Source organism: Chiloscyllium plagiosum, chromosome 31, assembly GCF_004010195.1.
Source record: "Chiloscyllium plagiosum isolate BGI_BamShark_2017 chromosome 31, ASM401019v2, whole genome shotgun sequence".
Classification (NCBI taxonomy): domain Eukaryota; kingdom Metazoa; phylum Chordata; class Chondrichthyes; order Orectolobiformes; family Hemiscylliidae; genus Chiloscyllium; species Chiloscyllium plagiosum.
Window position 1 is genome coordinate 7,996,127 of NC_057740.1, and position 20,144 is coordinate 8,016,270.

General features: G+C 42.5%; 1 protein-coding gene across 18 annotated transcripts in view; it reads right to left on the minus strand.

Moving 5' to 3' along the window:
* Positions 1-20,144, minus strand: part of LOC122565203 (receptor-type tyrosine-protein phosphatase S-like) — a 210,088-nt gene that overhangs the window by 48,129 nt on the left and 141,815 nt on the right. For all 18 annotated transcript variants that reach the window (XM_043720928.1, XM_043720933.1, XM_043720934.1 and 15 more), the window contains 2 exons: positions 16,027-16,202; positions 12,032-12,151 (listed from right to left, as the gene is read on the minus strand). In XM_043720928.1, the coding sequence (XP_043576863.1) occupies positions 12,032-12,151; positions 16,027-16,202 (296 nt within the window). The remainder of the gene's footprint in view (positions 1-12,031; positions 12,152-16,026; positions 16,203-20,144) is intronic.

Here is a 20,144-nt window from a genome sequence, read left to right on the forward strand (position 1 = left end):
GTATGAATTCCACTTTCTGTATTTTGGTCCATAGACCTGGAGGTTGTGGCAACACAAGTGAGTAAATGCTAATACATACTTAATTGTTACCAGAGTTTCTGGCTCAACCACCTTTCAGACAGAGTTCCATACTCTCACCATTCTGAGGGAAAAGAAATTCTTCTCAGCTATCCTCTTAGCCTTCTACTACACCTCTTAAATCCATGCCCCCATCCCCCTCCAAATGGTACGTATAACATTGGGAAAATATGCCTTCCTATCCATGCCCCTCCTAATCTTATGCCCCTCTACAAAGTCACTTCAACCTTTGCTTATCCAAGGAAAACAACCCAGCCTCTCCAATATTTCTTCATTACTCAGAACTTCCAGCCCACATTGCATTCTGGTCACTCTTCTATGCACTCTGTCCAGTACAATTACATCTTTTCCTATAATGTGGGGATCAGAAGTGCACCCAGTATTTCCGTTGTGGCTTCATCAGTGTTTTATGCAGCTCCAACAAAACCTCCCTGCTTTTATATTCTCTATCTTGGCTAATAAAGGCAACTATCCTAATTTGCCTTCGGAGCCACATTATCTACCTGCCCTGCTATCTTCAGGCATCTGGTGATTTGCACACCAATGTTCCTCTGATTGTCAGTACTTTCTAGGGACCGACCATTCATAGTCTAATCCCTTCCCTTGTTAGTCTTTTCCAAGTCCATGACTCCACACTTTTAAAAAAATCATCAATGGGATGTGTAGCCACTGGCTGAACCAACACATATTGCACACATCCTTAGATCCCCAACTGCCCCTGAGAAGGTGGGGTTGCGACTTCTCGAACTGCTGCAATCCATTTAGTTGGGTGGACACACATTAGCAGGGGGATGGATTCAGGATTTTGACCCAGAAGGAACAGCAACATATTTCCAAGTCAGGACAGTGAGTGACTTGGAGAGGAACAGGAAGATGGCGTTGTTCTCATGTGTCTGCTGCCCTTGAACTTCTCGATGGGCATGGTCGTGGGTTTTCTACAGTATCACCTTGTAGATGGTACACACCACATAAATATATATAACAATACTGTGCATTGGGAGTAGAAGGAGTGAATGTTTGTGGATGTGATGACAATGAACTGGGCTTCTTTGTCCTGGATGATGCCAAGTACCCTGAATACCATTGAAGCTGCAGTCATACAGACAAGTGGGGAGTATTCCATCACAGTCGTGACTTATACATGGTGCACAGGCTTTTAGGAGTCAGAATATAGAAACTTAGCAAGTAGGAGCAGGAGTAGGATACTTGGCTCTCCGAGCCTGCTCTGCCTTCAATATGATCGTAGTTGATCATCCAACTCAGTACTCTGTTCATGCTTTATCTCCCTATGAGTTACTTACCGCAGGATTTCTAGCCTCTGAACTACTCTTCTAGCCACTGTATTCATACGGCTAGTCCAGTTCAGTTTCTGGCCAATGGTGAGACCCCTAGGATGCTGATAGTGGGGGATTCAGCACCATTGAAAGTCAAAGATGGTTAGATTGTCTCTTGTTGGAGCTGGTTATTGCCTAGCACTTGTGTGGGATTAATATTACTTGCCATTTGTCAGCCCAAATCTGAATATTGTCCAGGTCTTGCACATTTGGACTATTTTAGTATCTGAGGAGTCATGAATAGTGTTGAACGCCATGCAACAATTGGTGAACATCCCATTTCACACCTTAAGATGGAGGGAATGTCAATGAAAGAAGCAACTGGATTAGGCCTAGGACACTATCTTGAGTAAGTCCTGCAGAGATGTCCTGGAGCTGAGATAACTGACTTCCAACAACCACAACCACCTTATCATCTCCAAATATGCCTCCAACCAGCTGACAATTTACCCTCTGATTTCCAACGATTCCACATTTTCAAGGGCTCCTTGATGTCACACTTGGTCAAATGTGGCCTAGATGTCAAGGGCTGTCATTCCTACCTCAGCTTGGAATTCAGCTCTTTAGAACCAAGGCTGTAATGAGGTCAAGTGCTGAGTGGCCCTGGTGGAATTTAACCTGAGCGTCACTGAGCAGGTTATTGCTTGATAGCACTGTTGATGAAACCTTCCATCACTCTACTGATGGTGGAGAATAGATTGACGGAGTGGTAATAGATTGAGTTAGATTTTCTTGCTTTGTCTGTACAGAATACACCTGGGCAATTTTTCACATTGTCGGGTAGATGCCAGTGTTGTAACTGTATTAGACAGCTTGCCAAGAACATGGCAAGTTCTAGAGCGCATCTTCAATAATATTGCCAGAATATAGTCAAGGCCAACAGCCTTTGCAATATCTAGAGCCTCCAGCCATTTCTTGATATCACATGGAGTGAATTGGATTGGCTAATTTGTTTGAAATAACTTTGACAAAGAGGAATTGTTACTTCAAACTGATTCGGTTTTGTTGGAGATGGAAGGTTTAATAGGTAGCCCTGAACATTGTAAGACAAGGAGTAAGCAGAGAATAATGGATTACTGATTTAAAAATTAAAGCCAGAATGCAAATTTATTTTTCAGACATTCACAAAAAAAACTTATATAGTAAAAGGCTGCCCAGTCCAAAATGAAAACATGTGGTGTATTCTATCCTTCATACTGAGTTATCTTAGACTCCTTTGAACTGAGCCAGACACAACGTGAGAATAATGACAGAAAGATTATGAAATTCATTGTCAAAGCTTGTTCTGCTTTCACTGCCTTGCATCAAGCCCAGACCAAACAAGATTTCAGGAAACCTCCACCTTTCTAAATTGTTTGCACAGATACTGATCCATTGTCCTGCATGAAATGTGGACTTGGAAGCAGACCAGACTTGTTAACGGGTAGTCAATTAGTATCAAACTATTTGGTGTTGACCACCTTATCTCAGTCGCGATCTTTCTATTTCTTTTTCAATTTTATCAGTATTCCTATCAAAGGCGCTGTTCTAAGCCTTTCACTTTTATTTCTCTAATTACACTGGCCTATTATTTCTTCCACGTTAGCCCATCCATGTGTGGTTGAAATTAGGAGTCATTACAGTCACATCTCAGTCTTTTCGACAGCTTCAATAATGTAGTACAGTATGAGTGCCAGTGTCTCCTGATTCAGCTCCTTTACCCCATGAGGCATCCTATCTCCAAAGACACCCCTTTTGCAGACAGGATCCATTTGACTGTTCCAGCTGCCCTCCCCCACACACACCACCTACTGTTGGAGGTACCAATAACACTTGCTTGAAACTTGCCATTCCATGAACAGTTGCTTACTTAGTGAGTTCAGGTCTGTCATGATGGTTAGAACCTTTGAGTCCACATTAGGGGCAGCAATCTCATTGAAATTCTTTTGAATTTCCCCTTACGTACTTCTTGACCATTGGTCTCATGCCAGACTTTAGCCTCCAATAAAGTTTACCACCTGTTTTGCAATGCATTCACAAGCAAACCCCACTCCAAGGAAACTCAAGTTGCGACAACTCTCACAATCCACAGGTTAAGCCTCATTCAGAAGGCTAGGACTTTCAAAAGATGCTATTCCGAACACGCAATTGGGGGACTTCACAAATAAACAAGAATGTCATTTAGGTTCTAAAATGCCCTTGTCACCTTCATGAATGTGCTGGATTAAGCTGTTAGCAAGGCTAGACACCACCTGAGCCTCTTGTCAGCTTGAAAGTCAAATCAGAGAAATGCGAGCTTTACTTAACAATCCCAAGGTACTTTTTTTTTAAACCAAAAAAGGCATTAATGATGAATTGGAGATGGTTAATGTTGTGGAATCCCAGATTTACCCAAGAGTTGTGAATCCAGGGTATGCATCCAGTGTTGGGCAGGACCATTCCCACCCTAGAACACTTCGCCAATGGGTCCTTCCAAGGAGCAGCAACTGAAGCAACTAGTGCTGTCGATCCTGGAACCGTGACCAACCTGGACTCCCAGCATTGGTGATCTGCCACAGAGTTTGAATCCCTTTGAAAGTACCAATACAGGTTGAAAATGCCTTCTCAGAAAAATGCTGGATAACACCCCGTTTGCCATTTGCCTAGATCAGTGATACAAGAAGGGACAGGCAGATAAACAATTCCATAACTCCATGAAAACCACAGTAAATACTTGTTGAATCTCAATATCCCCTCACATTTGTAATGATCAGAGGTCAGTAGAATAAGGAATTCCTGCTTCATGATCTTTGAGCCTCCCATGTTTTCAAATCTCATGTTATATTAAGAATGACAGTTAATTACACTCATTGGGACATTATGGGTGGGTTGCACTTCAGTGGGTCGGTGTGGACTTGTTGGGCCGAAGGGCCTGTTTCCATACTGTAATGTAATCTAATCTAAATCTAATCTAATCTAATTAGATTTAAATATAGGAGATTAATAAGCAACTGCAAACATTTAAAGATATAAATCATAATTCTCTGGAAAAATGAAAACCTAATTCAAGACGTTGTATAGTGAGAGCTAACTCGAGAAATGAAGAATAGTACAAAATAAAATTTACAATGTTGGCAGAATGGGTAACCCTGAGGAACTGGAGGGTTTGAAAAATATGTAAATAATAACCAAGAAATTGATGAACATGGAGAAATAGAAGGAGTGTGAATTAGGAAGAAGTGGATTGTAAAATGCCTAGCAACAACCTGCTCAGGGACACTCAGCTCCTGACCTCATTACAGCCTTGGTTCAAACACGGGCAGCTGAATTGCAAAGGCGAGGGGAAAGGGACTACTCTTGGCATCAAAATCGCATTTGACCAAATGTGGCATCAAGGATTCCTTGTAAAACTGGAGTTGACTGGAACCGAGGGACAAACTCTCTGCTGGTAGAAGTCACTTATTTGGCACATAAAAAGATGGTTGTGGTTGTTGGAAATCAGTTATTTCAGCTCCAGGACATCTCTGCAGGAGTTCCTCAGAATTGTGTCCTTGGCTCAACCATCTTCAGCTAAGTCATCAATGACCATCGTAAGGTCAGAGTGGGAACGTACGCTGTCAATTGCACACAGTCAGCACTATTTGCGACTTCTCAGATACTGAAGCAGTCAGTACATATCCAAATTTAGCAAGACTTGGACAATATATAGGCTTGGGCACACAAGTGGTAGTAACTTTTGTGCCACACAAATACCAGGCAATGTCTCTTGTTGAAGATAGTCAATCTAATCATTGCTCTTTGACATTCAGTGGTGTTATCATTACTGAATCTCCCATTATCAAAAACTGGGGGTTACCATTGACCAGGAACTGAACTGGACTTGCCATATAAATACAATGGTGACAGCAGAAAGTCAGAGGCTCAGAATACTGCAGCCAATAACTCACCTCCTGACTTCCAGAATCTCTCCATCTACAAGGCACAATCGACTTGTCTCGATGGGTGCAGGTTCAACAATAACAGCATCTACAACAAAGCATCCCATTTGACTGGCACCCCATCCACAAATATCCATTCCCTCTCCTACAGACGGTCAGCAACAGCAATGTGTACCATCTAATTACCAAAAGGATGTGGAAGCTTTGGAGAGGGTGCAGAGGAGGTTCACCAAGATGTTGTCTGGTATGGAGGGCGCTAGCTATTAAGAGAGGTTGAGTAGGTTAGGATTATTTTCATTAGAAAGATGGAGTTTGAGGGTGGACCTGATTGAGGTCTACAAAATCATGAGAGATATAGACAAGTTGGATAGCAAGATGCTTTTTCCCAGGTGGGGGACTCAATTACTAGGGGCCACCAGTTCAAAGGGAGAGGGGAAAAGTTTAAGGGAGATATGCGTGGAAAGATCTTTACACAGAGGGTTGAAGGTGCCTGGAACGCGTTGCCAGCAGAGGTGGTAGAGGCAGGCAAGATAGCGTCATTTAAGATGTATCTAGACAGATACATGAATGGGCAGGGAGCAAAGGGATACAGAGCCTTAGAAAATAAGTGACACGTTTAGATGGAGGATCTGGATCAGCGCAGGCTTGGAGGGCCAAAGGGCCTGTTCCTGTGCTGGAATGTTCTTTGTTCTTTGATCTACAAGATGCCCTTCAAAAATTCACTAAATATCCTTAGCCAGCACCTTACAAACTCAGGACCACTTCCATCTAGAAGGACAAGGGCAGCAGATACATGGGAAGACCACTATCTTCAAGTTCCCCTTCAAGTCACACACTACATAGATTTGGAAATACATCGCCATTCCTTCATTGTCACTGGGTCAAAATCCTGGACTTGATTCCACCCCATCAATGGCATCATTGAATGTCTACCTGCAGCACATGGACTGCAGCGGTTCAAGAAAGAAGCTCATCACCACCTTCTCAAGGGCAACTAGGGACCAGCAATAAATGTTGGCCCAGCCAGCAATGCTGATGTTTCACAAGTGAATTATAGAAAAGTCTCTACAATTACCTGAAAAGAAAGAGATTACTGAAAGGAAACTGAAAAGCTGAGATATGGACCATTATAATTGAGAATAAGGAAATGGTAGAGAGATTCAGTAAGTATTCTCTGTCTACCTTAACAGTTGAAGACAGAAAAAACATACCTACAATTGTGAAGAAGCAAAGGTCTAAGGACAGTGAGGAACCTAAAGTATTAACATTACAACCACCTAATGAAGAAGCAGCGCTCCGAAAGCTAGTGCTTCCAAACAAACCTGTTGGACTATAACCTGGTGTTGTGTGATTTTTAACATCATTAAGGAAAAGGACTGAAGAAATTGTTTGGTTTTTAATCTTCATACACTCTTCCCCCGTTGGGGAATAGTGGAAAATGTGTTGAGGGGTCATCATGCTGATTATCAACCTGGTTGTACAGGTCAGACGTACTCTGTCTGTTGCCAGCAAGTTGCATCTGAAGCTAGAGCTCCTCGTTCACAGTGTCTGCATCTCCACTGGAGAGATGGGATGAAAGAATTAAGGGATATTGAGAATGGATAGAAATGTGAAAGAAATGCAGTTCACTCATGATTGTGTTGAAGGGTAGAGACAGTTCAAGAGACTGTGTCTCCTCCTCCTGCTGCCTCTATTTCTTATGCCAGCAATGCAGTTTTATCGGATCACAATCTACAGCTCCCTGATGCAGGCAGATAATGGAGAGCTATTCCCAGCACTAACACCTTGATGAGCACATAAACAAGATAAAAGTGATGAAAAAATGCTGTATTAGCAAGAGATGAAATCATTTAAGTAAAGGCCTATTTGAATATTCTTCTGTGATTAACTCATTCGTACATTATAAATGCATGCTGGAACATGACATTTGAAACACTTTTGTCCTTAGCCTCCCAAAGCTTTCCTGAAATGATTCACATTCTCCATCTGTAGGTTGTTATGTGCCAGAATCCCCGTGGTTGTGGATAATTAAGTGGATCCCTGTGGTAACCAAATTGGAGATTAATGCTGTTTATCAAGTATGATGGTATGATTAAATTCTCTGGAGCTCAGAGTGTGAAGTTTGGTCACATGGAAGGACTATCTTGGTGTTTGGTGTTAATCTTATTCTCAGACACTGACTTTTCTATCATCTACGCAGACTGTCCAACTCAGGTATCGACTCCTATGTCATCAATACTGAGACTGCCCTTATGCTTTTTTACAAAAACAGCTTTTATTTATGTAGTATCTTTAATAAATCCCTCCCCCTTTCAAAAAGAAACGGCATACAAACATTATCAATTTAAATATGACACGAGAGGATATTGCATCAGATAGCCAAAGGTTCGGTCAAAGATATTGGTTTTGAAGAGAACTTGAGAAGGAGAATGAGACAGAAGGAGACAGAGAAACACAGGGACGGAATTAGATTAGATTCCCTACAGTGTGGAAACAGGCCTTTTGGCCCAACCAGTCCACACCAACCCTCCGAAGAGTAACCCATTGCCCTCTGATTAATGCGCCTAACACTAGGGGCAATTTAGCATGGCCAATTCACCTGGCCGGCACATCTTTGGACTGTGGGAGGAAACCGCAGTACCCGGAGGAAACCCACGCAGACACAGGCTGGGCCTAGACAACTGAAGCCACAACCGCCACCCATGTAGTAATTATGCTTGGGAATGTACAGGTTAGAATTACCTTGGAGGGTTGCGCGTTTGGAAGAATATAGTGGGGCATAATCTTGGATAGGTTGAAAAACAAGGATGAAAGTTTTAATATCAAGACTTTGCTTCACTGGGAGCCAGTGTAGGTTAATACATAGAGGGCTGAGAATGAGTGGGACTTATTGTGAATTTAGACACAGACAGCAGAGTTCTACATAGTGAGGAGCATGAGATTATTCAGCCTTTCAAGCAGTTCAATATGAAGTTGGCTGATTTGGCTGTAATCATAAACCCACATCCCTGCCTACCTCTGCTTAACAAAAAGAATCTGTCCAACTCTACCTTATAAATATTCAAGCATTCTGATTTCATCACCTTTTCAGGAAGGGAGTTCCAAAGATTCAATACACTCTGAGAGGGAAAAAAAACTAATTTCTGTTTGAGACAGAAATTCATGAAGCTAGGGTGGAAGCTTAGAGCTAGAAAAAACAGAGTTGTTATCTCTGGTTTGTTGCCCATGACACATGCTAGTGAGGCGAGGAATAGGGAGAGAGAGGAGAGGATTACCATCGAGGTTTCACCCTCCCAACCTCTCCCCTCACCTGAGATGTGATGGCCCTCAGGTTAAACCACTACCAGTCCTCTCTCTCTCTCTCTCTCTTTCTGTCACGAGACAGCAGCCCTATGGTCCAGTAGAACTGTGGCAACTTTACCGTTATCTTAAGTAACATAAGTAAAACTACTCATAGAATCCCTACACTGCTGAAGCAGGCCATTCAGTCCATCGAATTCACACTGACCTTCTGAAGAGCATCCTAGCCAGACCTACCACATCCTTGAAACACTGCATTTCCCATGGGTAACCCATCTAACCTACACATCCCTGGATACTATTGGCATTTAGTGTGGCCAATCCACCTAACCCTGCACATCCATGGACTGTGGGAGGAAACTGAAGCTTCCCACACACAGACACAGGGAGAATGTGCAAACTCCGCACAGACAATTGCCCGGGGGTGGAATTGGACTTGGGTCCCTGGTACTGTGAGGTAGCAGTGGAAACCACTAAGCCACTGTGCCGCAGTACAACTGTGCGCAGTATCCCAAATACAGTCTCACCTGTGCCTTGCACAACTGAAGCATAACTTTTTGCGACAAATAATAAAATTCTATTGGATCTCCTTGTTAATTGCTGTACCTGCAAACTAATCTTTTGCAATTCAAGCATGAGGACACCTAGATCACCTTGCGTTTCAGAGCTCTGTATTTTCTCACCATTTAGATAATTTGCTTTTTTTTATGTTTCCTGACAAAATGGACAATTTCACATTTTCCCACATTAAGCTCCATTAGTCGCATCTTTCCACACTCACTTTCCTATCTATATCCTTTTGTGACTTCCAGAGTCCTTTTCTTGACCTGACTTTGTGTTGTGAGCAAATTTGACAACCATATCTCTTGTCTTTGTGTGTAACTGTTTTATATAAAGTGTAAATAGCTGAGGTTCCAGTACAGATCTCCATGACATACCATTTGCTACCTCTTGACAACCTGATGGAGATCCATTTTCACTGACTCTCTCCTTTGAGTCGGCCAGCCAATCTTCCATCATGCCAATATGCTAATCCTACACTATGAGCTTTTATTTTCCTCAATGGCCTCATAAAATGCTTGCTGGAAATCTAAGTACAGTACATTCACAAGTTTGTCTTTATCTACAGCACATGCTACTTCATCAAAGAACTCCAATAGATTGGTCAAATATGATTTCCCTTTCACAAAACCATATTGACACTGCCTGATCACAATGAAGTTATCCAAATGACCTCTTTTCACTTCTTTAATACGAGCTTCTAACATTTCCCCAGTGACAGATGTTGAGCTAACTGGCTTGTAGTTTTCTGTTTTTTTGTCTTGCCCCTTTTTGAATAAAGGAGTTATAGCTCCATCTTCCAATCAAATGGGTATGTCCCCTAATCAAAGGAGTTTTGGAAAACTGGATGACCCAAAGATGTTGGAGGGTGTGGGGTTTAGAATACAGGGACCAGGCATGAATGCAATGGAGTAACAAAGGCATGGATGAAGGCCTCAGTAGCAGAACTGAAATACAGACAAAATTTGAAGGTAGGTGTTATGAAGATAGGAGAGATGACATGACGTTGGAAGCTCATCTCAGGAATCACAAGTGACACTAATGTTACAAACCGACTGTGTAAATTTCAGACTATTGTCAGGAAGAGGTATGGATAGTAAGGGAATGGAATTTGGAGCAGGGACTAGAAATAATAGATTCAATCTTACCAATAATATCAGTCCAGCCTCACCAGCACACACCATTAACTATCAGCTCTCACACATAAATCCTCCACACTACAATACTTAGCAAGGCTCTATTTACCATAGATTCCCTACAGTGTGAAAACAGGCCATTTGGCCCAACAAGTCCACACTGGCCATCTGAAGAGTAACTCATCCAGACCCATTCTCCTACCATATTACTCTATATTTCCCCTGACAAAAATGCACCTAACCTACATATCCCTGTACACAATGGGCAATTTACCACAACCAGTTCACTGAACCTGCACATCTTTGGAATTTGGGAGGAAACTGGTGCACCTGGAGGAAACCCATGAGGAGAATGTGCAAACGCCACACAGTTGTGTGAGGTTGGAATCAAACCTGGATCCCTGGCGCTGTGAGGGAGCAGTGCTAACCACTGAGCCACCGTGCCGCCCAAACTGGAGTGTATAAAATTTCTTTGCCTACTATTTGAACCACTGGTGTGTCCTTTACCACAGAATTAGAAGAACATACACTGACATTTCAGTGTTGCACTGAAGGGGTGTTCCACAATCTCACAGGTGACACCCTGTCTGTCCTCTCATGTGGATGTTAAAGATCACATGTCACTTACTTCTACCCTGCTGTGAATTCCTGTTCTCTCCAACTAGGGCCCATAAAACTGTGAAACTGTTTATCACCCTCAGTTTCTGGTTCCTCCCCAACCATCTTTTGACACAGCAGGCCTATTGTAAGCTAACTACTGCTGCTTTATTTAATTTTCTGTATCACTGTTTTTACTGTCATTCTGTCAGTCTGTAAAACCTTCACTCTTTACCGATGAGCAGTGACTACATGAGAGATGCTCTTAGTTTAAGAACAGTCAGGAATTTCCTGGCTTCCTCTGTACAAGAGGTAGATGTTTTGAGAAAGGCAAATCAAGTCTGACCTTTGAGGAAGTCACAATAAAGTGGTGGCGTGGTCACATGTATGTCCCATCACCTTGCCCAAACTAAACACTCAAAGACAATCCTATTGTGTGCAGTGATGAAAGGTTAAGAATTAAAAGCAAATGCACACTTTTCCATATTGGTTCATCATAAGACCATATGTCCATCAGACATAGGAGCAGAAGTAGACACTGAGATCATAGCTGACCTGATAACCCTTAACTCTACTTTTCATGCCTTGTCCCTATAATCTTTGATTCCCTTAGGTTCTTCGTCTACTGACCAATTACGAATTCTGATGAGTTGTCATGCCACATACACGTTCTTGACTTTTTACCAAGCACCTCTTATTATTTTAGTGCAGTACCAGAACACATTAAAAGGTTATAGATATGCAAAGGCTTCTTGGTCCATTAAAAGCTATTTGTTCCTGTAATGGCCCGCGGCCCAGTGAAACCAGCTCACAAAACTGAGATGCTTCCGTTTAATTTTCTGTCATATTTCCTACTACGCATTGCATCTGTTTCAGATTCCACGGAAAGTACTCTAATAAATTCCAAATGGCCTACTCCTGTTCCTAATTTGTAGGTTTACACATTGAATTAAAAGCCTGAGCAAACAGGAGTATGCTAGACACATCTTATTTCACCTCAATGTTTAATTTCATTTTTACTCCTCCCAACATTTAATCTTTTCACTTTTTCCACAGTTTTGTACCCCTACTTCAATCTTAACTCACAAACGGCCTTGACAACATTAAATGTATTTGGGAAGTTAGTTACCTTGTGAAGACAGAAATTTCGAACACAGAACGTGGCCAACTCGATGGTGTCCAACAGGGTCACCTGTATCATTCCGTAGGTGTCTGCTCCTCGGCCAGGCCAGTACTGGTCACACTTCACCTGCACAAAGACATATGAAAATAAATCACTGGAGGGTTTGCAGATGCCATGTTAGATACCTCTACAGAGAGACTGGATGTGCACAGTATGTACAAATACCAGTACAGAGTGACTGGATATACACAGTGAATACACATACCTGTACAGAGAGACTGGGCATACACAGTAAATACAGATATCTACTTGTACAGACAGACTGGGTATACACAGTAAATACAGATATCTACCTGTACAGAGAGACTGGGTGTACACAGTAAATACAGATACCAGTACAGAGAGACTGGGTATATACAATGAATACAAATACCTGTACAGAGAGACTGGGTGTACACAGTAAATACAGATATCTACCTGTACCGAGAGAGCGGGTGTACACAGTGGATGCAGATACCTACCTGTATAGAGAGACTGGATGCACACAGTAAATACAGATACCAGTACAGAGAGATGGATATACACAGTGAATACAGATACCTGTACAGAGAGACTGGGCATACACAGTAAATATAGTAGACAGATTCCTGTATAGGAACATAGGCATATACAATGGATAGATACTATACAGAGACAGTGAATACAGATACCTCAACACTAAATGCCAGCAGATGGGGTAGGCACGGATGTAGAGAACATAAAACATCTCAAATGGAAGAATGTAGAATTCTCAGAATGGTAGGGTTACATTAGATAATAGAGACAGTAAAGTCAATGCCTTGAACAATTATTTGAGCATAAAGATGAGAACGTTACATTTGAGGCATAGGTCAGTGAGTATTTCCAGTGGGACTTGGTGCGAGTTAGGATTCAGGCAGAAGAGTTTTGCATGATTCCAAATCTGTGGGTACCAAAGGCTGGTCAGTCTGGGAAGTGAGATAAGCACAGCTGAGGGCTTCAGCGGAGAATGGCTGCAGTAAGGATGGAAAGAGATAGACACACAATGTGTACAGAGTAGTACGAACACTACTGTAGTGAGGAATCTGTAGCAATGGCAGTAGCAGAGTCAGAGTTTTATTTGATAAGGTAGTTTCAAATTTTTTTCTATGTTGGGTTGTGCTGTGATAACAGAGTATAAATATAGGTTTAAATTGGTGGAAAGCAGATTTCAGCAGGACATTTCTTTGGTGTATATTGTAGACCAGCTGCTGGATACAGCCAACACAGTGGCACAGTGGTTAGCACTGCTGCCTCACAGCACCAGGGTCCCACGTTCGTATTCCAGCCTCGGGTGACTATCTGTGTGGAGTTTGCACATTCTCCCTGTGTCTGCATGGGTTTCCTCCGGGTGCTCCGGTTTCCTCCCACAGTCCAGGCCAGGTGAATTGGCCATGCTAAATTGCCCATAGTGTTAGGTGCATTAGGGAGAGGGGAATGGGTCTGGGTGGGTTACTCTTCGGAGGGTCGGTGTGGACTGGTTGGGTCGAAGGGCCTGTTTCCACAGTGTAGGGAATCTAATCTAATGGTCAAAGACATGAAAGTCCATCCATATTTGCCAGATAGGCTTTCGGTCCATTTCTGATGAGGAGCAACAAATTTGCAGATGAGCTATTCTCACCCAAACCTAACCAGATTTTGCACTGTAGGTTTAGATTTTATTGTCACGTGTACTCGAGTACAGGAATATAGGAGTACTGAAAAGTTTACAAAGTCACCATTCTGTGGCACCATTTTATTATGTAAAAGACAGGGTGTAAAACAGAAGCAGAAATAAAATAAGCAGTCAAAAGAAAAGGAAACGTCTAGATTACTCGGTGCCACTATCGTGAGCCCTCGCCACCAGAGAAACAAAGCCACAAAATCCATCCCTCAGTCTGTGAACATTCTGCGATCGCAGGGGATTTGAAATGAAGATAAAACATTCTGGAAACACACAGCAGGTACATTAATATCCGTGAAGAGAGGAGACAGGTTAACCTTTCGAGTAGAGACCCTTCGTCTGTGGTTAAATGTTAAGCTGTTTTTCCTCTTTCGGACATGGGCAGCCCTGCCGTGTATTTCCGGCATTCTGATGTTTATTTGTGACCTGACATTATGAAGGCTGTGTCAGGGGAATACAGGCAGCCACCTCACATGGTGAGAGAGCTGCAGGGAAACACAGGGCAGTAAGCAGCTCCTGCCGCATTCATGCTGGACAAGATATCCCCACTGGGGGAAGCACTAGCTCAATAGAAAAGCAAACAGACTACAGGCCGGCTGCCTTTTACACCCAGCAGAGCCACTCAGACACCTTAGTTGTGATGAGGTTGCATGTACAACCATCAATGGGAAGAGGGCGCTATTGTTACAGACAGGGCCCTCCTTTGCCAAGCTAAAGCTGTTAAGAGAATGTACCAGCAGTCAGTCAATTGAAGCCTTATTTATGTCAAGACCAACTGCAGTAATCCATAGCAATCAACGCTACATGGAGCAGATTGAGTGGAGTGGTTCCATCTAGAGTGTATTTCAGAACTTGCATTTATATGGAGCTGGAGTGCTTCACAGTGAACTGACTGGCCCTACTGTTGTTTTCCTATAATGCAGCAATGGGCCCTGACCCAAAACTATCAGTTCCTCTCATTTTATTGACATTGGTCAAAGGAAAAGATATAAGGAAGAATCCAGAGATCTTAAATGGCCAGCTGAGCAGCCAGTCCAAAGCTCTGTGGAGCACTGCATCTGAAAGTGGTATGAGCAGTGTGCATGAGGACAGTTTTTGCATTCATTGAAGTTCACGAGCTTGCAAACACTCACATTCTAGGGCTAAGTTCGCACATGAACAGATCCTCAACAAAACCATCAAAAACCGATGATTTAGACATTATCTAATTGCTGTTTACGTCTACTTTCTGCGTGGAAATCATAGGACCCTACAGCGTAGAAAGATGCCATTTGGCCCATCACAACTGTGTTGACCCTTTGAAAAGGCTATCTTGATTTAGTCCACTATTCGAGTCTTTTCTCCATTACCCAGCAATCTGACCTCTTTGAGGTAGGTCAAACTGTCTTTTAAATGTTCCACTTGCCCGTAAGAACTTTTTCATTTTCCATCCAGTTCTTGGGAGAATCATTTTAATTTACTAATGTCCTTCATGGAAGAATATCTGCTGTCCTTATCCACACTGGTTTACGTGTGACTCCTGACCCACAGCAACGTGGTTAACTCTTAACTGTCTGAAAGGGCTTAGCAGGTCACTCAGTTGAACTGCAATGTTACAAAAAAAGTCAAAAAGGAATCATACCGGACAAACCAACTGGCATTGCCCTCAGCAGCACAAACACTGCTCTGTAAACTCTGCAAAGTCCTTCTTACTGGGAACGTGTGTCATATTTGGGAGAGCTGTCTCACAGGCTAGTCAAGCAACAGCCTTACGTCGTCATACATATGGAATCATATCTTACAGACAGTGCCCCAGCCACCACCATCACCATCCCTGAGTGTGTCGTCTACCATTGGCAGGACAGATCCAGTACAGATGGTGGCACACTGATTTACAGTCAGGTGAGAGTTGCCCAGAAGGTCCTTAACATTGACTCTGGACCCCATGAAGCCTCATGGCTACAGGTTAAACATGGGCATTGAAACATCCTGCTGATTATCACGTACTGCCCCACCTCAGCTAATGAATCAGTGTGCCTCCATGCTGAACATTGGCTTCATCAACCAGTTGGCTCTTCATAAAGAACAAAATCAGGTTAGTCAGACATGATTTACCTTTCGATTGCATCATTTACTACAACAGTGAGTACACTTTGAAAATACTTCATTAGCAGTAACACACCTTGTGCATGTCTGGAGGTCACAGAAGGTGCTACAGAAATGCAAACCCTTCTTCAGTCACTTCTGCCTTTATAGTTTTCAAAATGTAACATTGAGCTGGCAAGATTACCCGAGATCTTACCCGAGATTTTTCCTCTAGCTTTGTCATCATAACGATAGTTGCACTCCTCTGTTCCCAGACCATCCTCCAGAAGTCCCCGAATGTCTCAGGGAGAGGTCCTTGTGTTGCAATATAGGCATTCTGCTTTCGGTAGCCATCGATGTAGTTTGCATTGATATAGTCACTGCCTGCGATACCTAACAGACAGAAGCAGAAAGAAAGAGTTAAAAGGACGATCACACAATGGCCATAAAATCTGTATAACATTCAGCATTTACCCCTGTTCCATTGGCTTCATCAACCAGTTGGCTCTTCATAAAGAACTAAATCAGGTTAGTCAGACGTTTGAAGTTTCCGTTTGAAGTTACCAAAATCTAGCACTTAGAAATTTCTAAAATGTATCAATGTTTTTTTTTGATATCTCAATGGGACAGGTTTAAGTACTATGAAGAAACAAATAATTCCCTCAGTACTTGGCTGAGACAAATACCATTGCTTAATTTAAGTGCAAGTTGGATAAAGGAGAATAATTGACGAGATATGAGGATAAGGAGGGATGAAGAAGGGTGTGGGAAACAAATGTGGGTCCTAAATACTTGCATAAGCCTGTTTTTGTGCTGTAGATTCCATATAGGCCAACAATTACACTAAAATTTCAGAGAAATATCAGAGGCAAAACTTTGATGAAGCTCATAAATTGATGTGGCCCACCCAGCAGTGTGCCACTGTCAGATAATTGAAGTTGCAGTGTGCGGTAATTGTCTTTTCCTCCCACACATGCTTGCATCCAGCGAGGCGATGTGCCGGAACATCGGCTTGCAACACTGCCCCGAACAAACACTCCCACAGAGACCGCACCGCTCAGCTTCAGGGTCCAAATGTCTAATTGAAAGGTTTCTAATTATTTCTATCATTAGTTAATTACAGAGTGAAACAGCCTTGTCAGTTTTAACTATAACAGCCACATGTCCATAATCTCCTCAATCATCACGACTAGTGCGAAAGGATCTCTGTTGGGAGCTGGAGCTTGGAAACTGAGGTCATGTTCTCCTCCCTCTCCCTCCCTTCACCTCTTGCAATGATTTGGGTCTGACCCAATTTGCCCGTGAGAGGTTGTGATCAGTAACTCCACAGACTTGTTTTCAGGTGTGAGACACACATGCAGATTATTAACTGTGCTGTCCTGTGATTGAGGGTGTTCAGCAGGTAAAAACAAAGGAAGCAGCAAAGCACGGCCAGCTGAACCGACTCCGAGCTTCTCAGTGACTAGTTAAAATGCAGTGAGTCACTCCAGTAGCTGTCAGAATGTTCCCAGGACAAAGCCTTACATGAGAGACTGCCGCACTGCACAACTCCTTCTGTTGTCTGTGCCTCAACTCCTCCTTTTCATGAATTATAGTACACAACCTGTTACTTATGGCAAATCTGCCTTCTCTCCCGCATGCAAACAGTACCATAAATCTATAAGCTCAAAACCTGGCAACACTTAACTCACTACAAAATTACCCAAATCGTTGGGTAATCTGGAACTAGGGAAAACACAGACTCAAAAGAAGGTGTCTCCCATTTAAGGTGGAGATGAGAAGGAATTTCTTCTCTCAGACGGTCATTGTCTTCCACAGAAAGCATGGATGCTTGGTCATGAATAGATTCAAGGATTCTTGATCAACAAAGGGGGGTCAAGGGTTAAGTGGGTACAAGGAGAAAAGTTGATATAAGGCCACAATCAAATGATCCACGATCTTATCAAATCATAGAGCAGGCCTCAGGGCTAAATGTTCTATTCCTGCTCCTGTATCACATGTTCTTACATCCAAAGGGCTGGGGTGGGGGAACTTAAGAGACTATTAGTATCTTCATTACTGTAACACAATTCAATGCATCACTACACTGTAAATTACTGTACTATAATGTAGTGTAGATGCGGATCACATCAGTTTGCTACATCTTCACTTACTTTAGTTATTTCATCGTCTAAGGTAAAATCTTGTCACAACATCAAAAATCTAGTTCATTTGAGCTCAACATGTTGACCAATTTATTTAAAGGTTGATGCAACCCAGAATTAGCAGAAGAGGTGCCAGGGTCTGAAGTTACATGCTAATCCTGAAAATAATGACTAAATCTAATCAGAGACTGGTCTCTCCAGTTGTGTCTTCATTTCAGGCTGAGACAAGTAGACTAGGCCCTGGCTTCAAACTGTCTTCTTTCAACACCTTGGTAGCGCTCTTCCTAGAGTTTCAATAATGAGGAACTGTTTTATTGATCATTAATTCTTTAGAAGTACAATGGGACAATGCTGCAGTTGTACAGGATACTGGTAAAGCCAGTTTTGGAATACTGCTTTCAACCCTGGTCTCCCTTCTATAGGAAAGATGTTGATAAACTTGAAAGAGTGCAGAAAAGGTTTACAAGGATGTTGCCAGGGTTGGAGGGTTTGAGCTACAGGGAAAGGCTGAATAGACCGGGGCTGTTTTCCCTGGAGCATCTGAGGCTGAAGGATGACCTTGTAGAGGTCTATCAAGTCATCAGCGGCAATGGATAGGGTGATTAGCCAAGGTTTTTTCCCCAGGGTGGGGGAGTCCAAAACTAGAGGGCATAGCTTTGTGGTGAGAGGGGAAAGATTTAAAAGGAACCTAAGGGGCAACATTTTCACGCAACCGGTGGTGTGTGGATGGAATGAACTGCCAGAGGAAGTGGTGGAGGCTGGCACAATTGCAACATTTGAAAGGCATCTGGATGGGTATATGAATAGGAAGGGTTTAGAGGAATATGGGCCAAATGCTGGCAAATGGGACTAGATTAATTCAGGTTATCTGGTCAGCATGGACAAGTTGGACCAAAGGGTCTGTTTCCGTGTTGTACAACTCTATAATTCTATGACTTTATGACTTCTATCAATCAAGCTAGTTCTTTCATGGATGTTTCCTTGTCTTTCCTCTTCCCTTGCCTTTTCTCACCCTTTTCTCTATTGCAGATCCACCTCTACAAGAGATTTTATCTTGTTATCAATGACCAATCCCACCTTCAGCGTTGCTCGTGTAACAGGTCCATCTTTACAAAGCAGGGCCTTTTTATCCCCTCTGGAAGACAACTGCAGACGGCATGACTCTTTAATGTTGATTAACCAAACCTTTTCCTAGATATAATTTTTTTTAATAACTAATGAACAAAATTGTTCAAAACAAAAAGAAAAATGCATAATTTTTAAGGCCCTTTTAAACCTTCTCCGAGCTGGCTCAAAGCAGTGCCTTGGAGATGAAGCCTTAATTCCTCGACTCTCCAGAGCATTCCTGGGACAGTGTGCACCCTAAATAGATGGGTGTAAATGATCTGGAGAGTTGTATTTGAGGTAAGTTGGAGGTCAGTTTAATCATTAATCAGAAATTAGACAAAGTTTTTAAATAGTCCAATGTTTTCTGAGTAACTATTTACTTAACATGCCTCTAAATTCTCTGATTAGATTAGATTAAATTAGATTCCCTACAGTGTGGAAACAGGCCCTTCGGCCCAACAAGTCCACACCAACCCTCCGAAAAGTAATCCACCCAGACGTATTTCCCTCTGACTAATGCACCTAACGCTATGATTTAAATGGGTATTTCAGAGGGCTTCTGGTATGGAGGATTACCAACAGAATCTTTAATTTCTTGAACTATTCCATCAGACTCTGCTCGGTCAGGATCCTGAGGTACATCTCCCATCCACAGTGCAAAATCGACTATCTGGCCATTGGAAAATCAGAATCGTTGTCTTCGATCTCTGAATGATTAATTCAGCAACATCACGGATACCCCACTGGCAGTGCCAACAAATCTTCTGTCCTGACTATGCCCCTCAGCAATGGATGGTCAGACGGAGGCTAGATTCCAAATCAAGTTATACCCCCTCCGCTGCCAGTGACTGGTAGAGAAAGTAGATATGATGCAGCCCTCTTGTCCGTATATCTAACATCCATTTCAATCAATCTTAAAAGTTACATGGTAACTAAAAACAGAACTGCAATATTTAGAGAAAGAAAGATTTGTCTTTAGTTAGCACCTTGCATGGCCACTGGTCATTTTAATGCACTTTACATTGTATTGTATTGTAATATATCAAACAAGGAAGCCAGTCTGTACTCAGTAAACTGCCATATG